The following is a 22025-nucleotide window of genomic DNA, read 5'->3' as shown; positions in this document are numbered from 1 at the left end:
AAACAGAAGCAGACTGACAGGCATAGAGAACAGACTTGTGCTTACCAAGGGGGAGGAGGGGTTAGGAGGGAAGGATTGGGAGTTTGGGATTAGCAGATACAAACTAGTATATATAGGATGGATAAACAAGGTCCTACTGTAGAGCACAGGGAACTATATTAAATATCCTGTGATAAACCTCAGTGGAAAAGAATATAAAAAAGAATATATACACGCATAACTGAGTCATTCTGCTGTAGAGCAGAAATTAACATAGCACTGTAAATCAACTATAATTCAATAAAATACGTTAAAAAAAAGAATTGCGGAATAGAACCAGAACATAGCGATACTATGAAAACCAAGGAGGGAAGACAGGGCAAAAGTGACAAGTGCCCATAAAAATGAGATTTTTAAGACCATGACTAAGGAGTTGTCACAGGGTTTGGCAGTGTAAACTTTCCTGGTCATGCTGCAATGAGATTATTTAACATGAGATGGGGGAGGGGAGCCAGTTTGGAGGAACTGGAAGGGGAAGAATGAAGTGAAAATTGTGATTTCAAAGAATATGACTATTAATGGAAGGAGAAAGATATGTCATCATGTAAAATGGTGCAGCCACTATGGGAAACAGTATGGAAGTTCATCAAAAAACTGAAAAGAGAGCTACTATGTGATCCAGCAATTCCACTTCTGGCATTTGTCCAAAGAAAATGAAAACACTAATTCGGAAGGATATCTGCACCCCTATATTCACTGCAGCACTATTTACAATAGCCAGGACATGGAAGCAACCTAAATGTCCATCCACAGAGAAATGGATAAAGAAGATGCGGTATATATATGCAGTGGAATACTACTCACCCATAAAAAAGAATGAAATCATGCCATTTGCAGCAACATAGATGGACCTAGAGATGGTCATACTGAGTAAGTCAGAAAGAGAAAGACAAATACCATATGATATCACTCATATATGGAATCTAATTTGAAAAATGATACAAATGAACTTATTTACAAAAGTGAAACAGACTCACAGATCTCAAAATCAAATTTATGGTTACCAAAGGGGAAACATGTGGGGAAGTGATAAACTGAGAGATTGGGATTGACACACACACACACTACCATATATAAAACAGATAACCAATAAGAACCTACCGTAGAGCACAGGCAACTCTACTCGGTACTCTGTAACGACCTTTATGGGAAAAGAATCTAAAAAAGAGTGGATATACGTGTATTTATAACTGAGTCATTTGCTGTACACCTGAAACGAACACAACATTGCAAGTCAACGATACTCCAATAAAAATTTTAAAAAAAAAGAAGTCGGAGTAGAACTTGGACTTCAGAGATGATCTCCAGGGTGATGATAAAGACAGCTCAATGTTGGGGAAGGGGTTAGGAACAGAAAGGGGAGAAGTCTGAGGAATGATAACGTCCTAATGAGGATGTGGGAGATGGCTGAAATCTTCCAAACAGAGATCAAGAAGCTTATATGTGTCCATCCTTTCTAGTTTCTTTGAGTCAATGTTGATTTCAGAGACAGAAAACCAATGTTTCAACATTCCTATTACGGACTTCCCTGGTGGTTCAGTGGTTAAGACTCCGCGCTCCCAACGCAGGAGGCCTGGGTTTGATCCCTGGTTAAGGGAACTAGATCCCGCCTGCCATAACTAAAGATGCTGCAGGCTGCAACTAAGACCTGGTGCAGCCAAATAAATAAATAAATATTTTAAAAAAAAACCCATCCCTGTTAAAGGACAGAGGGACCCTCATCCTTTAGTTGTATGATGAAAGCACCCTTGCTCCAACTATTTATGTTATAGGCGGAGTTTCGGGCATTTATTGTTATCTGAGGTTCCCCTAGCCAGAGTTCACACTGCATTATTCCAAGTCTGGACAGAGACTCTGTTAACACAGGCTCGGGGAGTGCTTCCCAACATTTTCAATACCGTCTCTGAAGATGCTCCTAGTTTGCTGGACCACTGAAGCACATGGCGCCTGGCACAGAGCAGGGCCTGAAACATGCTCTGGTTGATGATGTGGATCAAGGCAGACTTCAGAAAGCTAGCGATGCTGATTTACGGTGCCCTTTCTCAGGGGTGACGGACAGCTCAGGACCACTCTTCTTTAAAGGATCTGAGCCAGGCAAAGGGCAGGGTCAAGGAGCAGCCCACACACTGCAAGGTTAACCTGGAAGAGGGTGAGGGTAGCCTGGGGGGTTTTAGAAGACCCAAGCACTCGGCTTGGGCGTGCTCTGCCATTTCTTACTTAGCTCCAGTGTCTTTATTTTTTTTAACTTTTTACTTTATAGTGGAGTAGAGTTGATTAACAATGTTGTGTTAGTTTCAGGTGTGCAGCAAAGTGATTCAGTTATACATAGACATGTATCTATCCTTTCCCTTTTAGTTGTCTGGGTTGTTACACGGGTTCCTGGATGTGACACACGGGCTATTTCACAGCAGCGCTGTAAAAAGCAAGCCAGGAAACTCACAAAAGGACTAAAAAATTTTAACTAGTATTGTTACCACCTCTATTACTATTACTTGCTGGAGGGTGGAGTACGTTTCCATAAAGCTCAGAGGGAATCTGTCCAACAGACTGGATGCTGCTGGAATTATGAGAAGCATGCAGATGTGCGTCAACTCCCTAGGTCTGGGAAAGACAAACTGATGTAGAAGTTAGAGTGGCTTGGGGAGGCCAGGGAAATAAGGTTTAGGGAAGAAAGAAAATGTTTTCATGTGTAATGGCTGCTTTCAGGATATGAAATATCATTCTTGAAAGCTAAGATGTTATAAATTATGTAGTACATTGCTCATTTCTCCAAGGACTGAGCCAAAAGAAGCAATGAATAATAGGAAACATTATAATAAAACAGAACTACATGCAAGCCATAGGGTCCCCTGAGTTGATTCCCCTGAAACGACGAACCACAGGAAAACTTCTGGGAACTTCTGAGATCCCTTGCCCAAATCTCAAAATCAGAGTGATGGATACAATCCATCAATCTTTCTCCGTACTGTTAAGGGGTTGGTCTCCTTTATTGCAATGTATGGCTTCCCTCACGCACAGAAACTTTGACTAAATTGATCTGGGCAGGTATTATCCCATCAGCTGTGTCCAAATCCTAACCTGTGTTATTCTTCTCTGACCTATTAAAATACCTGCTCTGTCCATGGGTTCTCACACACACATAGATCTGCAGAGCTTTCAGTATGATCTTAAAAATATTCACATTTATTGTGAAGAATTCAAAAAGTGCATAGGCGTAGGAATAGTTACAGTTTTCACTTTCTCTGCCAATCTCTACCTCTCCCCAGTGCAGAATACCTTACTCCACTTCATAGAGGTAAAAACCGTTAAGGCGTTTCTGGGCTTTTTTCTAGGCAGTGACATGCACAAACATATTCATGCATGGAACATTTTAAATATGTATGTGTACCTACATGCACGTGCATGAATTTGTATATACGTACATACACAAGTAACTCTCTATGCACATACAGATTTCAGAGGTTTATATGAATATTATGTATCTTCATATTTTGCTTCATTTCTTCCCTTTCAAGTGAAAACTAGTTTATAAGTGTACACAGTAATTCATTTACTCATTCCCTGATTGAGAGAAATTTCAGTCTCAATAGACACTGAGGTCCATGCATGCTACAGACTGAATATTTGTGTCCCCTCAAAATTCGTATGTTGAAATCTAATCCCCAGGGTGATGGTATTTGGAGGTGAGGTTTTTGGAAGGTCATCAGGTCATGAGGGAGGAGCCCCCATGAATGGAATTAGTGCCCTTAAAAAAGAGATCCCAGAGAGCCCCCTCACCCCCTCCACCATGTGAGGACACAGTGAGAAAATGGTCTCTGTGAACCAGGAATCAGGTTCTGACCATATACCAGATCTGTTGGCACCTTGATCTTGGACTTCCAGCCTCCAGAACTGTGAGACATAAATGTCTGTTGTTTATAAACCCCCCAGTCTGTGGTATTTTTGTTACAGCAGCTCAAATGAATGAAGACAGTGAATCTTTGCACTTAATTATATAGGATAGATTCCTGGGAGAGAACTGCTGGAGAGAAAAGTAATCTCTTTTTAAATTTTAATATATAATACCCAATTTCCTTCAAAGTTCTCCATCAGTCCATCCACCCAACTACCAAAGTGTGAGAATGCTCATTTGACCACGCCCACAGATAAATGAATTTAGCTTTGCCATTAAGCTAGGCAAAAGTATACCAGCATAAAGTAAAATAAAACAAAATTGATTTGCCTTTTTCTTTAAATATGAATGGGTTCGGGCATTTCTACTGACGAGTTTTAAGACGTTTTACCTCTTCAACTATGAGCTTCCTAATAGCTCTGACAGAGTCACTCGCAAGCTATTCCTCTATGTATTTTTGGTGCTATTTAATTTCCTGCTTTTATTCTCAACTTGCTGTTCTTATCTACACACAACTTCCATACCTTCCCGGTAGCATTTCTCTGTCTACAATTCACAGTGGGGCAGGTATTTTGCACAAGCCAAAATTTGCAAATCCAGGAGGGGGAAAGGTGAAAGATGGCCAAAAATGCCAACTAAAGCAGTTTCGTTTTCTATGTGACATTTGTCATTGCTCCACGCATGGAACGTTTTAATTTGCACATCCGACATTTTTAACAATGGCAGCAAATGCCAAGAGGAGATGTTACTGTCTTCACTTTGTATCCTGACGCCCCTGCAGATGCCATTTTTCACGGTCCACGGCTAGAGTTTACGATAAGACCATCAAGGTGCCTGAAACTAGCCATCAATATGTGAACAGTTTTCCATCAAGGGGAACGGGAGGCACACGTATGGCACCGTGTCGGGGAGCGTGCCTGCCTTCCTCTGCTTTTATTCAGGAACGGTGCTGCATGATACCACACAACTTGATCCGTGATAAAAAGGAAATCAGCTCCCAATATGGTGTTACGTAGTATAAGCCAAGCAAATCCCTCTATCACCATTTTAAGAACAGAACTATTTTATGCTATTAGGTGACTAAAGAGGGCTTGTGGAAGTCTTTCATCAATGACCCTTAGGGATTTAAAACTGGAAAGGAAAAAATAATCTTCCACTTTCTCCATCCAAGCACCAAAGCTACTATTTTATATGTAGCTTTTTAACCAAAGTAATGATAGATGCTGTTGAGTTTTGAAAATGTTTGATGATAATATAAAAATATATAGATATTGAATATAATGCCAGGTTCACATAGATAATGATTTTAAATTAACGAACACATCTCTTCACAAACAATGGGACAACAATTCACGTCATACAATGAAGAAAAGGAATACGTCTGGTCATTTACATTTGGGTACACTTAACAAGGAAAGAAAAATAATTTAACTGTAAAAATTGTTGTGATTTAAGAATTAATGACCTAAAATGAAGTGTTAAGAAGTGCCTCTCAATTACTTGAACTACATTGTTTTAAGGAGAATAGATTTCTAGTTATATGGACTTGGTATTAAAGTAATTTAACGATACTGTGTAATAATCTAAATGGGAAAAGAATTTGAAAAAGAATAGATACATGTATATGTATAACTGAATCACTTTGCTGTACACCTGAAACTAATACAACATTGTTAATCAACTATACTCCAATATAAAATAAAAATTAAAAAAAAAGATAAAATAAAAAGCCCTGAGTATAAAATAAATAATCTATTTTTTTGAAATATTGAAAAAAATCAACTAACATGGACATGCATTCTAAACTGTGAATTTTCATGTGAAATTAAGGAAAACACAACTATTTAAAAATTTTTAAGTTTTCTAGGAAAACACACCTTGACAATCATTTTTTTTCCAAAATGTTTATCCATTATTTCTTTCATGTATTTTAACTTTCAGTTCATGAAGCTAAAGCATCAGTGTAGGCACTGAGATTTTGTTTTGTTATAAACTGACCATGAAATGCAACCTTTTTTTTTTTTTTTTTGCGGTACGCGGGCCTCTCACTGTTGTGGCCTCTCCCGTTGCGGAGCACAGGTCCAGACGCGCAGGCTCGGCGGCCATGGCTCACGGGCCCAGCCGCTCCGCGGCACGTGGGATCTTCCCAGACCGGGGCACGAACCCGTGTCCCCTGCATCGGCAGGCGGACTCTCAACCACTGCGCCACCAGGGAAGCCCCTGAAATGCAACCATCTTGATGATGACAACAATTATTGCAACGTCAAGAATCCCAGGGATGGAAATTCTCAAAGATGATCATTATTCAGCATAAAGAAATAAGCCATTCTTTTGGTAACTGGCAGGACAGGGCCCTAAGATCTGTTTTGATGCTTCTTAGTAGCCAATCAAGTTAAAGGTTTAAATTACTGCTTTCCAGAAGAAATAAACTAAAGAGATATCACCTTACAGAAGTAAACCATGTACAGCATGTATCAAGTAATGCCACAGATCCTTCAAATTAACAGGAGCATCTGTCATGATACCCGTAAAAGTCCAGGAAACATGAATTTTACATCTAAAATGTTTCACCTATCTTCATTTCCTCATGTATCAGAGGAAGAAGGTCAGCACCTTATATGACATGAAAGGGCAGCACCATCTTGCCCAAACCTACTTTCCCATTGGGGATCCACCATCCTCCCACTGCCCAGAACTATGTACCACCCTGGGTTTGCTCATGCCCAGCATGGGAACTTCACCCCGTTTATTTGTTTGCACTCTGTTCTTTCCACTGAACCCTTCTTTCACTGACTCATCAAAACCTGATTCAGCCATCAAATCTTAGAAGATAACGTACGGAGCCTCCTGTCTGTCTCCACAACTCTTGTTACATGGATTCACACACGACGTATAATGCAACATCTCATTCACAAGACGATCTCAGCCTCAGAACTGTCTTGATCTGTCTTATGACCAAACTCTCTGCCCTACACCACGCCTGGTACCTAGAATGCGATGCATACACGTCTGTTGCCTTGGCTTCGTTTTATCACAGAAGTTAGATGTGAGATTAAAGGAAAATAAAACTACCAACAATCTTTCGGTTATGATCAAAATGCCTTGCTTATACAGGGAAGAAGTAAATAAACCATTTCCTCCAAAAGTATAATTGAGGGAACTTCTCCTTTTGAAATGTTCACCGGGTGACAATGATTATGTCACATGGCATCGGGGTTCATCCTATCTGAGACAGTGATGTAACCCATGGCAACGCCATGCACACATCACGGGGCATTAGTGATGGAGACGGACAGCTGTTTGGCTTTACCATCCAACCAGTCCAGGGGATCACTCCGCTCACCATGAAAAATGTGCTGTATCTCCTTTATCCTAGTTCCAATATCACATTTTCAAAGCTTGCATTGAGTTCTTTTGGTTGTATCCTCACAAATACAGTGGCAAACCAGTAAAATTTGTACAACCCAAAACATGCATGTTTCTGTACTATGTTTTATGATTTTCTATTAACTGCTACCCCCTTAGGTATCCTATTTTAAATTATTATTTATCATTTATATTATTATGTGACATTTATATATTATACAGTTATATTATTTGTTATACATACTATGCTTACTGTTGATATTATCCTACTTAAAATACTACTACTGAGTAATATTTTGCAATGAGAGGACGTCTGTCATGATGGAAAAGGTTTTCAACATCGTATGATCATCAAAGTTTGCCAAGGTCCCTAAATCATTAGCACTTCCCTGATTTTCCTTTCAAATACGTATCATTCCTATGAGCATTTATTACAGAAGATTTTCATAATATATATTTATTTCTTTATTTGTCATATATACATTAACTATTATTGACGTTACCATATTTAAATCATTATTCCTTGAGTAATATACTGCACCAAGCATGACTCTGAGAGGGCGCTTGCCCTAAAGGCAATAGGTTCTGAAATCATAAAACATGAGGTTGCATGCAGTAGATAACAATGCTTTTTTTAAATTTATTTTTTTAAATTGAAGTACAGTTGATTTACAATGTTTTAATTTCTGGTGTACAGCAAATGATTCATAGATATATTTTTTTTCTTTTTCATATTCTTTTCCCTTGTGGTTTATCCCAGGATATTGAATATAGTTCCCTGTGCTCTACAGTAGGGCCTTGCTGTTCATCTATTTTATATGTAGTAGTGTGCATTTGCTAATTCCAAATTCCTAGTTTATCCCTCCCTCACCCCTCTTCACCTTTGGTAACCATAAGTTTGTTTTCTATGCCTGTGAGTCTGTTTCCGTTTCAAAAATAAGTTCATTTGTGTCATATTTTAGATTCCACATACAAAAGATATCACATGGTATTTGTCTTTCTCTGTCTGACTTACTTCACTTAGTATGATCATCTCTAGGTCCATCCATGTTGCTGCAAATGGCATTACTTCGTTCCTTTTTATGGCTGAGTATTATTCCATTGTATATATGCATCACATCTTCTTTATCCATTCCTCTGTCGATGGACACTTAGGTTGCTTCCATGTCCTGGCTATTGTAAATAGTGCTGCTATGAACATAGGGGGTGCATGTATCTTTTCCAGTTATAGTTTTCTTCAGATATTTGCTCAGAAGTGGGATTGCTGGATCATATTGTAGCTCTATCTTTAGTTTTTTGAGCAACTTTCATACTGTTTTCCACAGTGGCTGCACAAATTCACGTTCCCACCAACAGTGCAGGAAGGTTCCCTTTTCTCCACACCCTCTCCAGCACTTATTATTTGTAGACTTTTTGATGATGGCCATTCTGACTGGTGTGAGGTGATGCCTCATGGTGGTTTTGATTTGCATTTCTCTGATAATTAGCGATGTTGAGCATCTTTTCGTGTGTCTGTTGGCCAGCTGTGTGTCTTCTTTGGAGAAATGTCTATTTAGGTCTTCTGGCTATTTTTTTGACTGAGTGGTTTGTTTTTTGATATTGAGCTGCATGAGCTCTTTGTATATTTTAGAAATTAATCCCTTGTTGGTCTCATCTCTCCCAGTCTGTAGCTTGTCTTTTCATTTTGTTGATGGTGTCCTTTGCAGTGCAAAAGCTTGTAAATTTGATTAGGTCCCATTTGTTTATTTTCACTTTTATTTCTATTGCCTTGGGAGACTGACCTAAGAAAACATTGGTACGATTTAAGGACAATGCTCTTTAAATCTCAGTTCAGATAGGAATTTAGAAAAGGAACACTTTTGATGTGAACCTCTACTTGTGTCTGTTGTAATCGTCCAATGTTTTTTTCCATCTGAGTTTCCCGTGCTAGGAGGTGGTCTAGACAGAAACAAAGGGGAGGTTCAACCTAACTTTCCATTCCCTTTCCCAAAGTCTAAGTAAGTCATTAACACCTCTCAGATTTCCTTCCAAAAGGTCTCTTAAATGACTCCATCCGCTTCCCTTCTTGGCCGTTCTGGTCCAGGTGAGCAGCTCCTCTATGCACTAAGGTCATCTCTCCTGGAGACACGAAGCTGGAACATGTTCTAACCTAATTTTGGTTTATACTTTGTCAATATTTCTAATAATCTTAGGGTTGAGCTAAACTTTTAGTGTTCGGTCTTCCCATATTCCACTGTTACTATAAAAATCAATAGATAGGTAGGTAGATAGATAAATAGGCAGATAGATTCCACTATTAATATCGATTATATACTCCACCATTAATATATTTAGAGAAAAGCTAATTAAAATTATTTTCATCTTAAGAAGTCCAAGAAGCTACCAGAAATAATAGAGTATAAGGTCAGCATCACATACCTGAGATGGAAAAATCAGTGAACAATTATAATGCCATATCTTTACTGTCCTATTTACTTTTGCCCATGTTTTTTCTCTTATCACAGCCTCATTTTAAGAGATGTAAAAGTAGTTAATATAATTAGATTAAGGTGCATGCTCATTCCCATAAAACACCAAGTTTATGCTGCTGTATGAGGGGATATAAAAATAGCAATACAATTTCCTCTTTTCTCCATCAGTGGTGGAAGTAAGATTTTAAGATTCAATCAAAGAGCATCTCTAGAAACTGTAAAAATACCAACATCTTATAGTCTTACAACTTTAAAGTGAGTGAAATATCTACAGCAGGGTGTTTACAACATATGGTATATTTTAGAGCAGGGGCTATCAAACAGGGATGAGTTCGCCCCACGGGGGATATCTGACAATATGTGGAGACGTTATTGGTTTTCATAACTTAAGGCGGGGGTACTATGGGGATCTGGTGGTAGAAGGCAGGGACGGTGCTAAACATCTTACGATGCACAAGTAGCCCCTCCCCCCATACTAAAGAACTAGCCAGGGTAAAATGTCAGTAGTGCCAAGGCTGAGAAATCTAGTATTACAGGGAGGAGGTGGAGGGAGGGAGGGAGGGAAAGGAAGGAAGGAAGGAAGGAAGGAAGTGGGGAAGGAGGGAGGGAAAAAGGAGGGAAGGAAGGGAAGGAAGGAAGGAAGGAAGGAGGGAGGGAGGGAGGGAAGAAAGGAAGGAAGGGAAGGAAGGAAGGAAGGAAGGAGGAGGGAAGGGGGGAAGGAAGGAAGGAAGGAAAGAGGGAAGGAAGGAAGGAAGTGGGGAAGGAGGGAGGGAGGGAAGGAAGGAACAGATGGAGAGAGGATGGGGAAATGGAGGGAGAGAAGAAGAGGACAAACAACTTGGAATTATGATAGTCTAATATGTGTAAAAAACAGATCATTTATTCCTAAAAGTAACACTGAAAACCAGAAATTTTCATCTCCATTTTACTGTGAGGACATTAATACCTTGTGAGATCAATGACTTGCCCCAAGTGTTGCCGGTTCCAAGATTCTCCTACCTCAAGACATTCTATTTACATAAAGTCAAGAATGAGAGTCAGTGACTTGACATCCTCACTGCTGTAAGGCTCGTTCTTATGTCTCTTGTCTGTATGTGCCAAAACACAGAACCCTCACAAAAAGAATACACATTTTCATATATGGACACAAAAATCTGGTTTCTAAAAATGCCCCTTCCTTGCAGGATATTAAAGGAGATGCTGCTGACGGTGGAATATCTGCTCCTAGAACTTAGGCATTATGCAAAATCAATACTGGGTGAGTTTTATCCACACACACAAAAATGTAATTACCCTTTTAATGCTATTTTTCTTCTCAACCTCCTATTTGAGATTAATATTCATCATTACAACATGGAGCTCTGTTCCTGCCAACTGCTTATTACCACAAAATCCCTTTTCATGAAACGTATCCTCTTATGGACCTGTATTACAGGGTAAGAGACAGTCCAATTCTGTTCGGAAAAAAATAAGTGGCTCATAGGGTAAGAGCTTATGAGAACTGGTTTTCACACCTGGCTAGGATAAACATCATCATTTCTCCCTCCCTCCCTTTCTTCCTTCCCTCCCTCTCTCCCTCTCTCTCTATGTCTTTCTCTTTCTTTCTTGATATGGTGAAACTTTCTGAAATGAAAAGCTTCCACTTACATCATCAGTGGATAAAGCAACCTTCCAAGAGAACCTCCCTCTGCAGAACAGCTGCACCTGGGTAAGACACGTTCCTAGTGAATTTCCAGGCTTTCTCACACAAGGGAAATATCCAAAGTTGATCTCCCTGGCATATGCTGCCCCAACAGCATGGGCTAAAGAATACGTGAGTGTCCTGAATAATGAGAAAACTGGAAAGGGGGATTTGCCATGAGAGAGCATGTCCATGGTTGCACTGACATCAGGGCATGGGAGCAGGCTCCTGAGGGTAGTCAAGTCAGTAAGGCGGGGGGTGCGTTCTAGCAAGGTAGAGAAGCTGGATCCCCAAACAGGCTCACATCTCACCCTCGAGCTCCCATCAGAAGGACTAGCAAACCTGTCTGGGGAAAGAATCACCAATGGAGTCCTGCAAGTTCCCATACATTAAGAGCAAACAAACATGAACTCACAGTCAGAGATCAGTGAGCACAAGAGCACTGAGACTTTTAAAGTACCGTATATAAACCATCAACAGCTATGCAGGAAATGTTTAAGGCAATAAAGGATGGAATGTAAGAAGATAAGCGAGATGTAGGAAATTACTGGGAAAGACAATGTTTGAAAAACGACTACGTGGAAATGAAACAAGGGGAAACTACAACTGTTGAAATAAACACCAATCCATGGACTAGTCAAAGAGAAGATCAGACACAGAAGAAAAGAGAATAAATGGAAGATAAATCTGAGAAAATTTTACAAAACACAGCAGAGATATGGAAATTAACAATGTGAAAGTGAAATTAGGGGACACGTGTGAAAGTGAGAATGTGTATGATATATGAGGTTCCAGAGTGAGAAAATAGAAAGAACGGAGAAGAGACATTATTTCAACATTCCTTCAATGCCTAGGTGAGTATTTAGAAAGTTCTGGCTTTATATATATGTGTGTATGTATATATATACACACATATATACATATATATGTGTATTATTATTTTATATATATATATAAAATACACACCTGTGTGCATTTAATAACTTGAATAAGTTGAACTATGTTTCCCAAAGTAGATACTTCCTATTATTCATTTATACATACACATCCCAGCACTGAAAGGGGTGACCTTAGTGTGTTTTATAGTTCACAAATAACAGAAATACCCTATTGAGAAGATAAAGCCAATAATGAAAGAATAAAATACTTCTTTTATGACCATCCATTTTTTCAGCCTAGTCGTAAATAAACATCAAACACGTTCCAATGTTCTTACTTGAAAGTTACCAAAGTTTACAATTCTAGTTCTAATCAATATTCTACTGACTGTGCGCCATACAAAGTGATTTAAGGCATGGTCTCAGTCACTGTCAGCATAACCCTCAGAGAAGGCAGGACTCTCTTCTCATTTTACAAATACCACAACTTAGGCACCAACAGGTTAAACAGGTTTTTCTAGAGTCACATAACATGTAAGTTTTGCTACAGAATATTTTATTTTTATCATCGCTCTACCTCAAAGCGTTAGAAATGAAGTAGGGTATCTAAGGGAAGAGAGTTCAAAGTCACTGCCGAATTTCGGACAGCTTTATCTCAAAGCTGTAGGGACCCATTGCTGCTTCCACCAGACCTAAAATTAGAATGACCCCATATACCCAAGTTTGTTTGGGATGGAGGCACTCCCCGCGTCACAGGGCTTTCAGTGTTAAAGATGGGAAAGTCTTACACAAACCATGATAAGTAAGTCATCCTCCTGGAGATTTCCATCGTAGGATGGAGGAGATGCTACAGGGTATGCGTTTCATCTCAAATATGCCTGATAATGGGTGAAGCAAATATCCTGTAGGACGTTTACAAAGAAGATCCCAGGGAATCGATCTCAGGATTAAATAGCTTAAGTCATTAAGTCATTTCTCTTTGTGGTCAGGGACTTGAAGACATAAATTTGGTAAGGGGTCAAAAGGCAGTCTCACAGTGGAAATGGAAATCAGTCCAACCTCTGTGGATACAAATTTGGCAATATCTACACAGATTTAAAATGCCGTTCCAGGTCTAGGATTTTCCCACAAAAACATATAAATACTCCTGGGTTCATTGTCATGGTTTGTGATAACAAGAAAAGTTACTGAGGAGTACACTGTCATGGTTTGCAAAATTAATTTTTTAAACGTATGAAAAAGTAAATGTCCAGTAGTAAGGTGAAGGAACCTTACCAGGGACTGTGGAAGAACCCTCAGCTGTGCGTGTCTGTGTTGAAGTGTGAGGGAAGGCGCGGCTAGGGAGCGTGAAGTTCCCAAGTCAGGGTGTGTGCTTCCAGGATGCAACCCGAGGCGGACCACGTGTAAAGGCGTAGAGTGTTCATGAAAAAAGTTGCATCCAATTAAACAGAAAGAACAGGCAATTGCTTCAAATTTTCAGTGGAGTGTTATTTCCTAGGATACGTTTGCCCTACTAGAACATCCAAAACAGTGCAGTGTTCCACGTTTATGAGGTTTAGTTGTTACATTCTATTAAAAAAGTAGCTAAGGCTTTAAGTGTGTGTGTGTGTGTGTGTGTGATTAAGGTAATGTTGACAAGTGCATAAACGTAGGCTCTGAATTCCAGGTCTGAGTACGCTGTACTCAGGCTTCACACTCTCCATTGCTAACGTTCTACTCTGGAGAATACATGTCACTCTCTACTCTTGAAGCAGGTTTTTAGATGAGTAGGAGGATAACAATGCCATTGAAAAGTAACAGGTTCAGTATGCAATGTCTCAATGCAGTGCACAAATCCGTGCCTGTTAAACTCATCAATGGCACTTTACCTTTCAAGCAATGGCCACCTTAAGGAAGACGGAGCCTTTTCACAATCCTCATTGCTTCAAGACTAAAAGAGTCGTTTTTTGGTTTTTGTTTTTAATATGAAGTGTTATTGTCTGGTTTCTGTAAAGAAGAGATTTTTACCTTTTGAGATGACGTCATATAATTGCAATGACTATCAATAATTATTCAAAGAAATTCATGATCATGTAGGGTTTTAGACCAATTCTACCGACATGTGCTAAGGAATAATAACAGAATTCAATAGGTTATTGGTGCTCCATGTGTCAGAGGACAAAATACTGCCCTCTCAGCTGACAGGAGACACTTCTGGTTGTTACAACTGGGGGGTAGAGTAGGTGTGGGCAGCCGAATCTAGTAGGTAGGGGTCATGGATGCTGCTAAGCAACCTGCAACGCTCAGGACAGCCCCCTCCAAATGTCAACAGCACCCATGTTGATAAGCCCTGCATTTGGGAAAGAAATAGGTGGAAAAATCCCAATGGTCCCTGGCCTGGCTGCACACCTCCCCTGTGTGTAGCATCTGTATCTGGCCATGGAATCTCCAATGTCCAATGATTTGGAGTTTCAGATAGACATCTGGAAATATTCCTCACCATGAAGCTAATTATTCATTACACAAGTGAAAAAATAAAATACAACTGTCTTATATATACAACAATCATGTCTTCCAGCCCAGGAAGAAGCTAAGTTTCACAGACAAATCCAGATTGCAGGGGACATATCTAGTTGACTCCAAATGGGATGCTGCTTCTAAAAGTTCACCCTAGTGAGGGTTTGGAGAGCAGAGAGGTCAACCAGCTGTGAATCTAACACAGTCAAAGCCTGTCAAAGGGCAAGTCCTTCGATCTCCCTCACACTCTGGTTTTTTTTTTTTTGTAATATATATTTATTATTTTTTGGCTGCATCAGGTCTTACTTGTGGCACGCAGGATCTTTTGTTTTGGCAGGGAGGCTCTTCTTTGCGGTGCGTGGGCTTCTCTCTAGTTGTGGCACGTGGGCTTAGCTGACCCATGGCATGTGGGATCTTAGTTCCCTGACCAGGGATCGAACCGGCATCCCCTGCATTGCAAGACGGATTCTTAACCACTAGGCCACCAAGGAAGTCCCTCCCTCACACTCTTTTTTGTGTTGTCACGGTCCATTAACATGGGTACTTCCCTTCTCATCCAGCCACACTGCCTGCATATCAGAGCCAGCCTCTCCCAGGGATTAGCGGCCGAGCTGGAGTTGGAAAATGGAAACAATAATCGCATTATTTGAAATCACTGGCATCAAAAATCCACCCTGGAATGTCCCGAGTCAATGTCAACCTTTACCGTGTCATGCCCAGAATTCACCTAGAATACGCACCTCTTAAAAAAACATTAATGCCGGTAAGTTATCTCCCAGCACAAGGATTGAATGGACAATGCAATCGACATTCTGTTTTGAAAAGGAAAGCTCATGTGTCCCGAGACTCCCCAAATGCCTCTCGTAGAAGAATGGACAGTGTAAGTCATTACGGGAGGAATTTAAGGTCAAAGACGTTAATCTGCTGAGAACCTCTGTCTGTCTGACACCAAAATCTCCTGGACAGAAGCAAGAACATACCATACAACCACGAGAGTGTCATCTTACCAAAAAGGAAACGTTTCAGAAATGGGTGGCTAAAACCAACCAGTTCTGACCCAGAAAAAGGAGGTTTCCGAATCAAGTTATAAATAAAATTAATCCCTGAACTCATATGTTCTACTAGTTATGTAAATACACCTCAAGAATGCTTTCCTGATTCCCGAGCAGCTGGATTCCTATGAAGGACGGAAAGATTCTGTCTAATCACTGGGATCTGAGCTGTAAGTGCATTAACTAGACCTCGTGTGAGTCACTCACCTCACACACGGTTACCTCATCTATTAATGACGGATTCACGCCATCCACCTGCTATGAAGTGAGTTAATACCACTGAAACCGTTATGTGGCAGTTGGGATATTAAAAAGTTCTATAAAAATGTGACCAAAGGTGGTATAACTGAATGAATTTATAAAATGCTGATTTCAAAGACACTTGTCCTTTTAGTCTGTGGAGCTGTATAATACAGGGCTACAGAAGATATAGCACAGATTTTAAGATGTATTTACTTCAAGAAAGGATGACTGTGAAAAGACAGCCTATGGACTGGGAGAAAGTATCTGCAAACGATGCAACTGACAAACAGCTCACAAAACTCAACATCAAAAACACAACCAAACAACTCAATCGAAAACTGGGCAGAAGACCTAAATAGACGTTTCTCTAAAGAAGACATACAGACGGACAAGGGGCACATGAAAAGATGCTCAACATCACTAATTATCAGAGAAATGCAAATCAGAACTACAATGAGGTGTCACCTCACACCGGTCAGGATGGCCATCATCAAAAAATCTACAAACAACGAACGCTGGAGACGGTGTGGAGAAAAGGGAACCCTCCTGCAGTGTTGGTGGGAATGCAAACTGGTACAGCCACTATGGAGAACAGTATTGGATGCTCCTTAAAAAACTAAAAATAGAGTTACCATATGATCTAGCAATCCCACTCTTGGGCATACATCCGGAAAAGACAAAAACCCTGATTTAAAAAGATACATGCACCCCTATGTTCACAGCAGCACTATTCACAATAGCCAAGACATGGAAGCAACCTAAATGTCCACTGACAGACGGATGGATAAAGAAGATGTGGTACATATATACAATGGAATATTAGCCAGCCATAAAAAAGAATGAAACACTGCCATGTTCAGCAACATGGATGGACCTAGAGATTGTCGTACTAAGTAAGTCAGACAGAGAAAGACAAATACCATATGATATGACTTAGATGTGGAATCTGAAAAATAATACAAATGAACTTATTTACAAAACAGACTCACAGACATAGAAAAAAACCTTACGGTTACCAAAGGGGAAAGGGAGTGGGGGATGGATACATTAGGGATTTGGGATTAACAGATACACATTACTATATATTTATAAAATAGATAAACAACAAGGTCCTACTATGTAGCACAGAGAACTATATTCAATATCTTATAATAATGTATAATGGAAAAGAATCTGAAAAAGATACATATATATATATACACACACATATATATAAATCACATACATACATATATAAACGAATCCCTTTGCTGTACACCTGAAACTAACACAACATTGTAAATTGACTCTACTTGAATGAAAAATGTTTCTTTTGAAATTATTGGTCTCAGTGTAGAAGGAAAGGCAAAAGACTCAAGATATCAGGGGTTAAGGATGAGCTAGGTGGAGAGACAAAGAATAATAGTCAACTAAAAGCCATGAAAAGAGTATTCTACATGGTAGAAATCTGGGGAAGTATAGAAATTATTCAATATTATAAAAAAATAAAATCTATACAAACGGGGGGGTTCAGTGAATTTGGCCCTTTGCTATAAAAACCAAAATAAGATGTATAAGACTGGTTTCAATAAGGATTATTAAATTTTAAATACATGACTGTTACTTGGGGATTAATATTTCAGAAGAGACAAATTCAGTAATAATATTAGTATATTAGTTTATCCAATTTTACATCATTTTCAGATATAAAATTTAAGATGTATTATTAGTTTAATTTTAGTTTCAGCAGGAATATGATGACGGTTTATACATGTCTCAGAATTGCAGTCTTATTGTGTGGATACATTTTGATACAGGAATAAATTTAACAAAAGTGGGCAAGATTTCTACATTGAAAATGACAGATTTCCTCAAAATAATTAAGAAGATTCAAATAAATACAGCGCTAAAGCATGTTAATGAATTGGAAGGCTCAACAGTCTTAAAAGTTGTCAAATTATTTAGAGTCATCACCATTTTAATTAAAAATCCCCAAATCCCATTTCTTTGTTAAAAATAATATACATTCTTTAAACCTATATGGTCTTACACAATTTTTGCTAAACTTATTTCCAATATTTTATCCTTTCAGTTGCTATGGTTAATAGTTTATTGTAAATTTCATTTTCCAATGTTTTTTTGTTGAATACAGAAATAAAAATGTGTGTGCATCTTTAATCCTGAGATCTTGCTAAAATCACTTAGTGTTTTAGCTGTTGGTAAATGCCTCAGGAGTCTCTATATAAACAAACATGTCGTCTGCATGTAAAGTTGACTGCACATATGTAATTCCCAACTGCGTATAGGTAATTCTTTTTTTTTTTTAACCTTACTGCCCTGGTGAAGACCTCTGACTCACTGTCAGGTAGCAGTGGGGAGAGTGGACAATCCCTGCCCTGTTCCAGATCTTAAGAGGAAAACAATTAATAGTCTATAATTATGTTTTTGTTGGTTATTCTCTTGAAAATGCTTAATGTTCCAAAACGTAAGCCATAGGACAAATCAAATCTAACAAGCAAGTCTTAACGGTATTGCTGTGATTGTTAACAATTGGGATCCTGGAGACTCCCCCACCCTAATCCCAACCAGCTAGCCTCTCTATGTTGACCCTAGAGCAAAAAATTACGGAACCCCCAAAATGACAGACGTGGTTTAACAAGATGGGGGAAGAGGTAGTGAAAAGCTAAAAATGAAGAGAAACACAGTCAACTCTGAGCTTTTGCCACAGATATGTCCCACGACCTTCACGTACTCTAAGAGGATGACTTTATCACGGATACTCTCAATTTGAAGAAAAATCCACGTCACGCATCAGTTCAGAGAGGCACTCACACACGACAGCTTAGCAATCACACACAAGTCTAATCAGTTCAACCTCAGGCTTCAAAAACATGACAGAAGTCCTCAAATCAGAACTCTTAGCAAGATGCCACCTGAAGAATCAACATCTAGCATTTCAAACACGTGATTGACAAGGTTTGATTGTTTGCCATCTGCCTTTGGAATGGGAAAAAAAGAAAAGAAAAAGGGAACACTTCCACAGTGAGAACTCAGTCACTCTGACCTAAACATGTGAAGAAAAGAAACCAATGGAAAGCTACAAAAGCACCAGGTATGAGGATGAAATTACATGCATTTGAGATTCATGAATCCGGCCCAGCAAAGGTCTTCTGAGAATACCAACTCCCTGACTCAGGCAGCATTTTCTAGCTGCCTCTACATCCCCAAGGCTTTTCATTGGGTTAGATGGTAGCAGGCAACAAAAAATGTTGATCCAAGCATTGAATATTACAGAAAAGAGGACAGGAGTTCAAAGAATCATGTCTGTGCCCTACACTATTAATGGCAGGCAAAATTCAAACATCTGACCCCTCCCCGCTTTTCTACTTTCCCCTCTTTGCCCAGCTCCACCTCTGCCCTTCTACCACACCTGTACTCTCAGATCCTGGATTATGCCAGCCCCTCTCTGACCCCGGGGTCTTTGCACATGCCAGTCTGTCTGCCACCAAGACCTTCCTACCCTAATGACCCACCGCGATCCTTTGGCCTCCCTCTTTTTCTCGTTATCAACGCATGTCCTGTTGACCAGACCCCTGAAATGAGCCCCACCAGCACCAAATACTTACTAAAGTTTGTCATTATCCTTGTGGGTAATTAGTTGATTATTTTTCCTCCAAAACTAGAGTAGAGTTTCTTAGCCTCCCTTGGCGCTCTGGACCTTTGGAGTCAGACAGTCGTCACTTTTTAAAAATTTTTATTGAAGTACAGTTGATTTTCAATGTTGTGTTAATTTCTGCTGTAGAGCAGAGATTCCATTGTACATATATATATATTCTTGTTTCATATTCTTTTCCATGATGTTTTATCATAAGATATTGACTATAATTCCCAGGGCTCTACAGTAGGACCCCGTTTATCCATCCTGTACATACTAGTTTGCATCTGCTAACCCCAAACTCCCAATCCTTCCCTCCCCCACTGCCATCCCCCTTGGCAACCACCAGTCTGTTCTCTATGTCTGTGAGTCTGTTTCTGTTTTGTAGATAAGTTCATGTGTGTCATATTTTAGACTCCACATATAAGTGATATCCTACGGCATTTGTCTTTCTCTGTCTGACTTACTTCACTTAGTATGATCGTCTCTAGGTCCATCCCTGTTGCTCCAAATGGCATCATTCCATTCTTTTTTATGCCTGAGTAGTACTCCACTGTATATATGTACCACACCTTCTTTATGGGTTGGATCATTCTTTCTTGTGGGAACTGTCTGGTAGCTTGAAGGATGTGAAGTGGCATCTTTGGCTTCTACCCACTAGACGCCAGTAGTAAACTAGATGGCAATGCAAACTGTCTCAAGACATTGCCAAGTGTCGCCTGGGGGCAAAATCACCCCTGGTAATCTAAGGTACAAGCTACATTAAATTAGAAACTATGACTGTTTTGTTCAACGTTCTATTCTCAGAGTGTAGCTCCACAGGGAACACATAGGAGGCGCTCATGACATTTTGGTGGGCAAAGGAATCCATCGGAAGTGACCGTGGGTTCATTTCAGATCTGGTTATAGCTGGTGGAATATTCTGGGACAGACAACTCACAGAAGCAAGTTTTATTTTATCAATTTCTACCAAGGTCTGCGCACTGAGTGGCTCTGAAGAATATACAAAAATGCACAAGAGCCTGGCTCGTCTCCTCCCATAACTTCTGTGGTTGCCACAAAGATTCTGTTCTTCCTTCCACTCTACCTGGTTCTTGATCACTCTCCCTGATGGCAGAACACATCTGCTCATTCCCTCGAGTACTCCACGCCACGAATCCATCACCAGGCATCCGCCTTTCAAAGGAGATGGGGATAAGAAGTCCCCTGCCCACTGTGACATCGTGCAGAACGACGGACATCATCATGTCTTGTGCAAAGCAAGTGCTCAGTCAGTATCTGGAGCCCTGGAGTGAACTGAATACATCAGCCGTACTTAGACTTCCACACGAAGGAAGTAAAGGATGCTGGAAAAATGATCAGGGGACCGTGGGATGCAGTCGATATGAAGGGAAGAGACTTGTCTCTGCTTACTTGTTGGGAAAAAATTCCTGCTCCATCAGACTCTCCGAGCTTTGTTTCCGACACCTTTTAAGTCAGGTGAAGGCCTTCCACACCTCGTTCACTGCGTGCTGGGCAAAATCTCTGTGAGCGGCTCGTGCTTTGGTTTTATGAAAACAAAGCCAGGATCTTCAAGTAATCAGGTATAATCATCTGGAAGGATGGAGTGTTAGAAAATACAGCATAATGTATAGATGCACATAAACGTCAATGGGACTTCAGTGGAGGGAGACCTATCTCTACCCAGGAGCAGCTGGCAAAGGCATCTTACAGAGGAGTTATCTGCCGTCAGTCTTTTGTTTTTTTTTTTTTTTAATTTGCGTTCTTTGTCTTTTTTGTATTGTTGAGTAGTAAGAGTGCTTTATTTATTTAAAATTTATTTATTTTTTGGCTGCGTTGGGTCTTTGTTCCTGGGTGTGGGCTTTCTCTAGTTGTGGCGAGTAGGGGCTATTCTCTGTTGCTATGCGTGAGTTTCTCATTGCGGTGGCTTCTCTTGTTGCAGAGCACGGGCTCCAGGTGCGCAGGCTTCAGCAGTTGTGGCACGTGGGCTCAGCAGTTGTGGCTCGCAGGCTCTACAGTGCAGCCTCAGTAGTTGTGGCACACTGGCTTAGTTGCTCCGCGGCATGTGGGATCTTCCCGGACCAGGGCTCGAACCCGTGTCTCCTGCCTTGGCAGGCGGATTCTTAACCACTGCGCCACCAGGGAAGTCCTGCCATCAGTCTTAACGTGTGGGAACGAGATACTGGAAAGCAGGGAGGGGAATCAAGGTAGAGGAACATCAGCCAGACCACAGCGATGACAATATTCTGATTCATTTATCCATCCGTGCACTC

General features: G+C 40.1%; 1 protein-coding gene across 1 annotated transcript in view; it reads right to left on the bottom strand.

Moving 5' to 3' along the window:
* Positions 1–20999, bottom strand: part of NLGN4X (neuroligin 4 X-linked) — a 206787-nt gene extending 185788 nt beyond the window's left edge. Inside the window, exon 1 of the mRNA XM_089904950.1 lies at positions 20840–20999. Coding sequence (XP_089761076.1) covers positions 20840–20999 — 160 coding nt within the window. The remainder of the gene's footprint in view (positions 1–20839) is intronic.
* Between the last annotated feature and the right edge of the window lie 1026 nt (positions 21000–22025).

This window comes from Delphinapterus leucas, chromosome X (genome assembly GCF_059928025.1).
Source record: "Delphinapterus leucas isolate spDelLeu-1000000601 "Yukka" chromosome X, BTC_Dleu_Yukka2, whole genome shotgun sequence".
Lineage (NCBI taxonomy): Eukaryota > Metazoa > Chordata > Mammalia > Artiodactyla > Monodontidae > Delphinapterus > Delphinapterus leucas.
The sequence above is the reverse complement of the archived record's forward strand: the minus strand, read 5'-3'. Positions and strand labels throughout refer to the sequence as shown.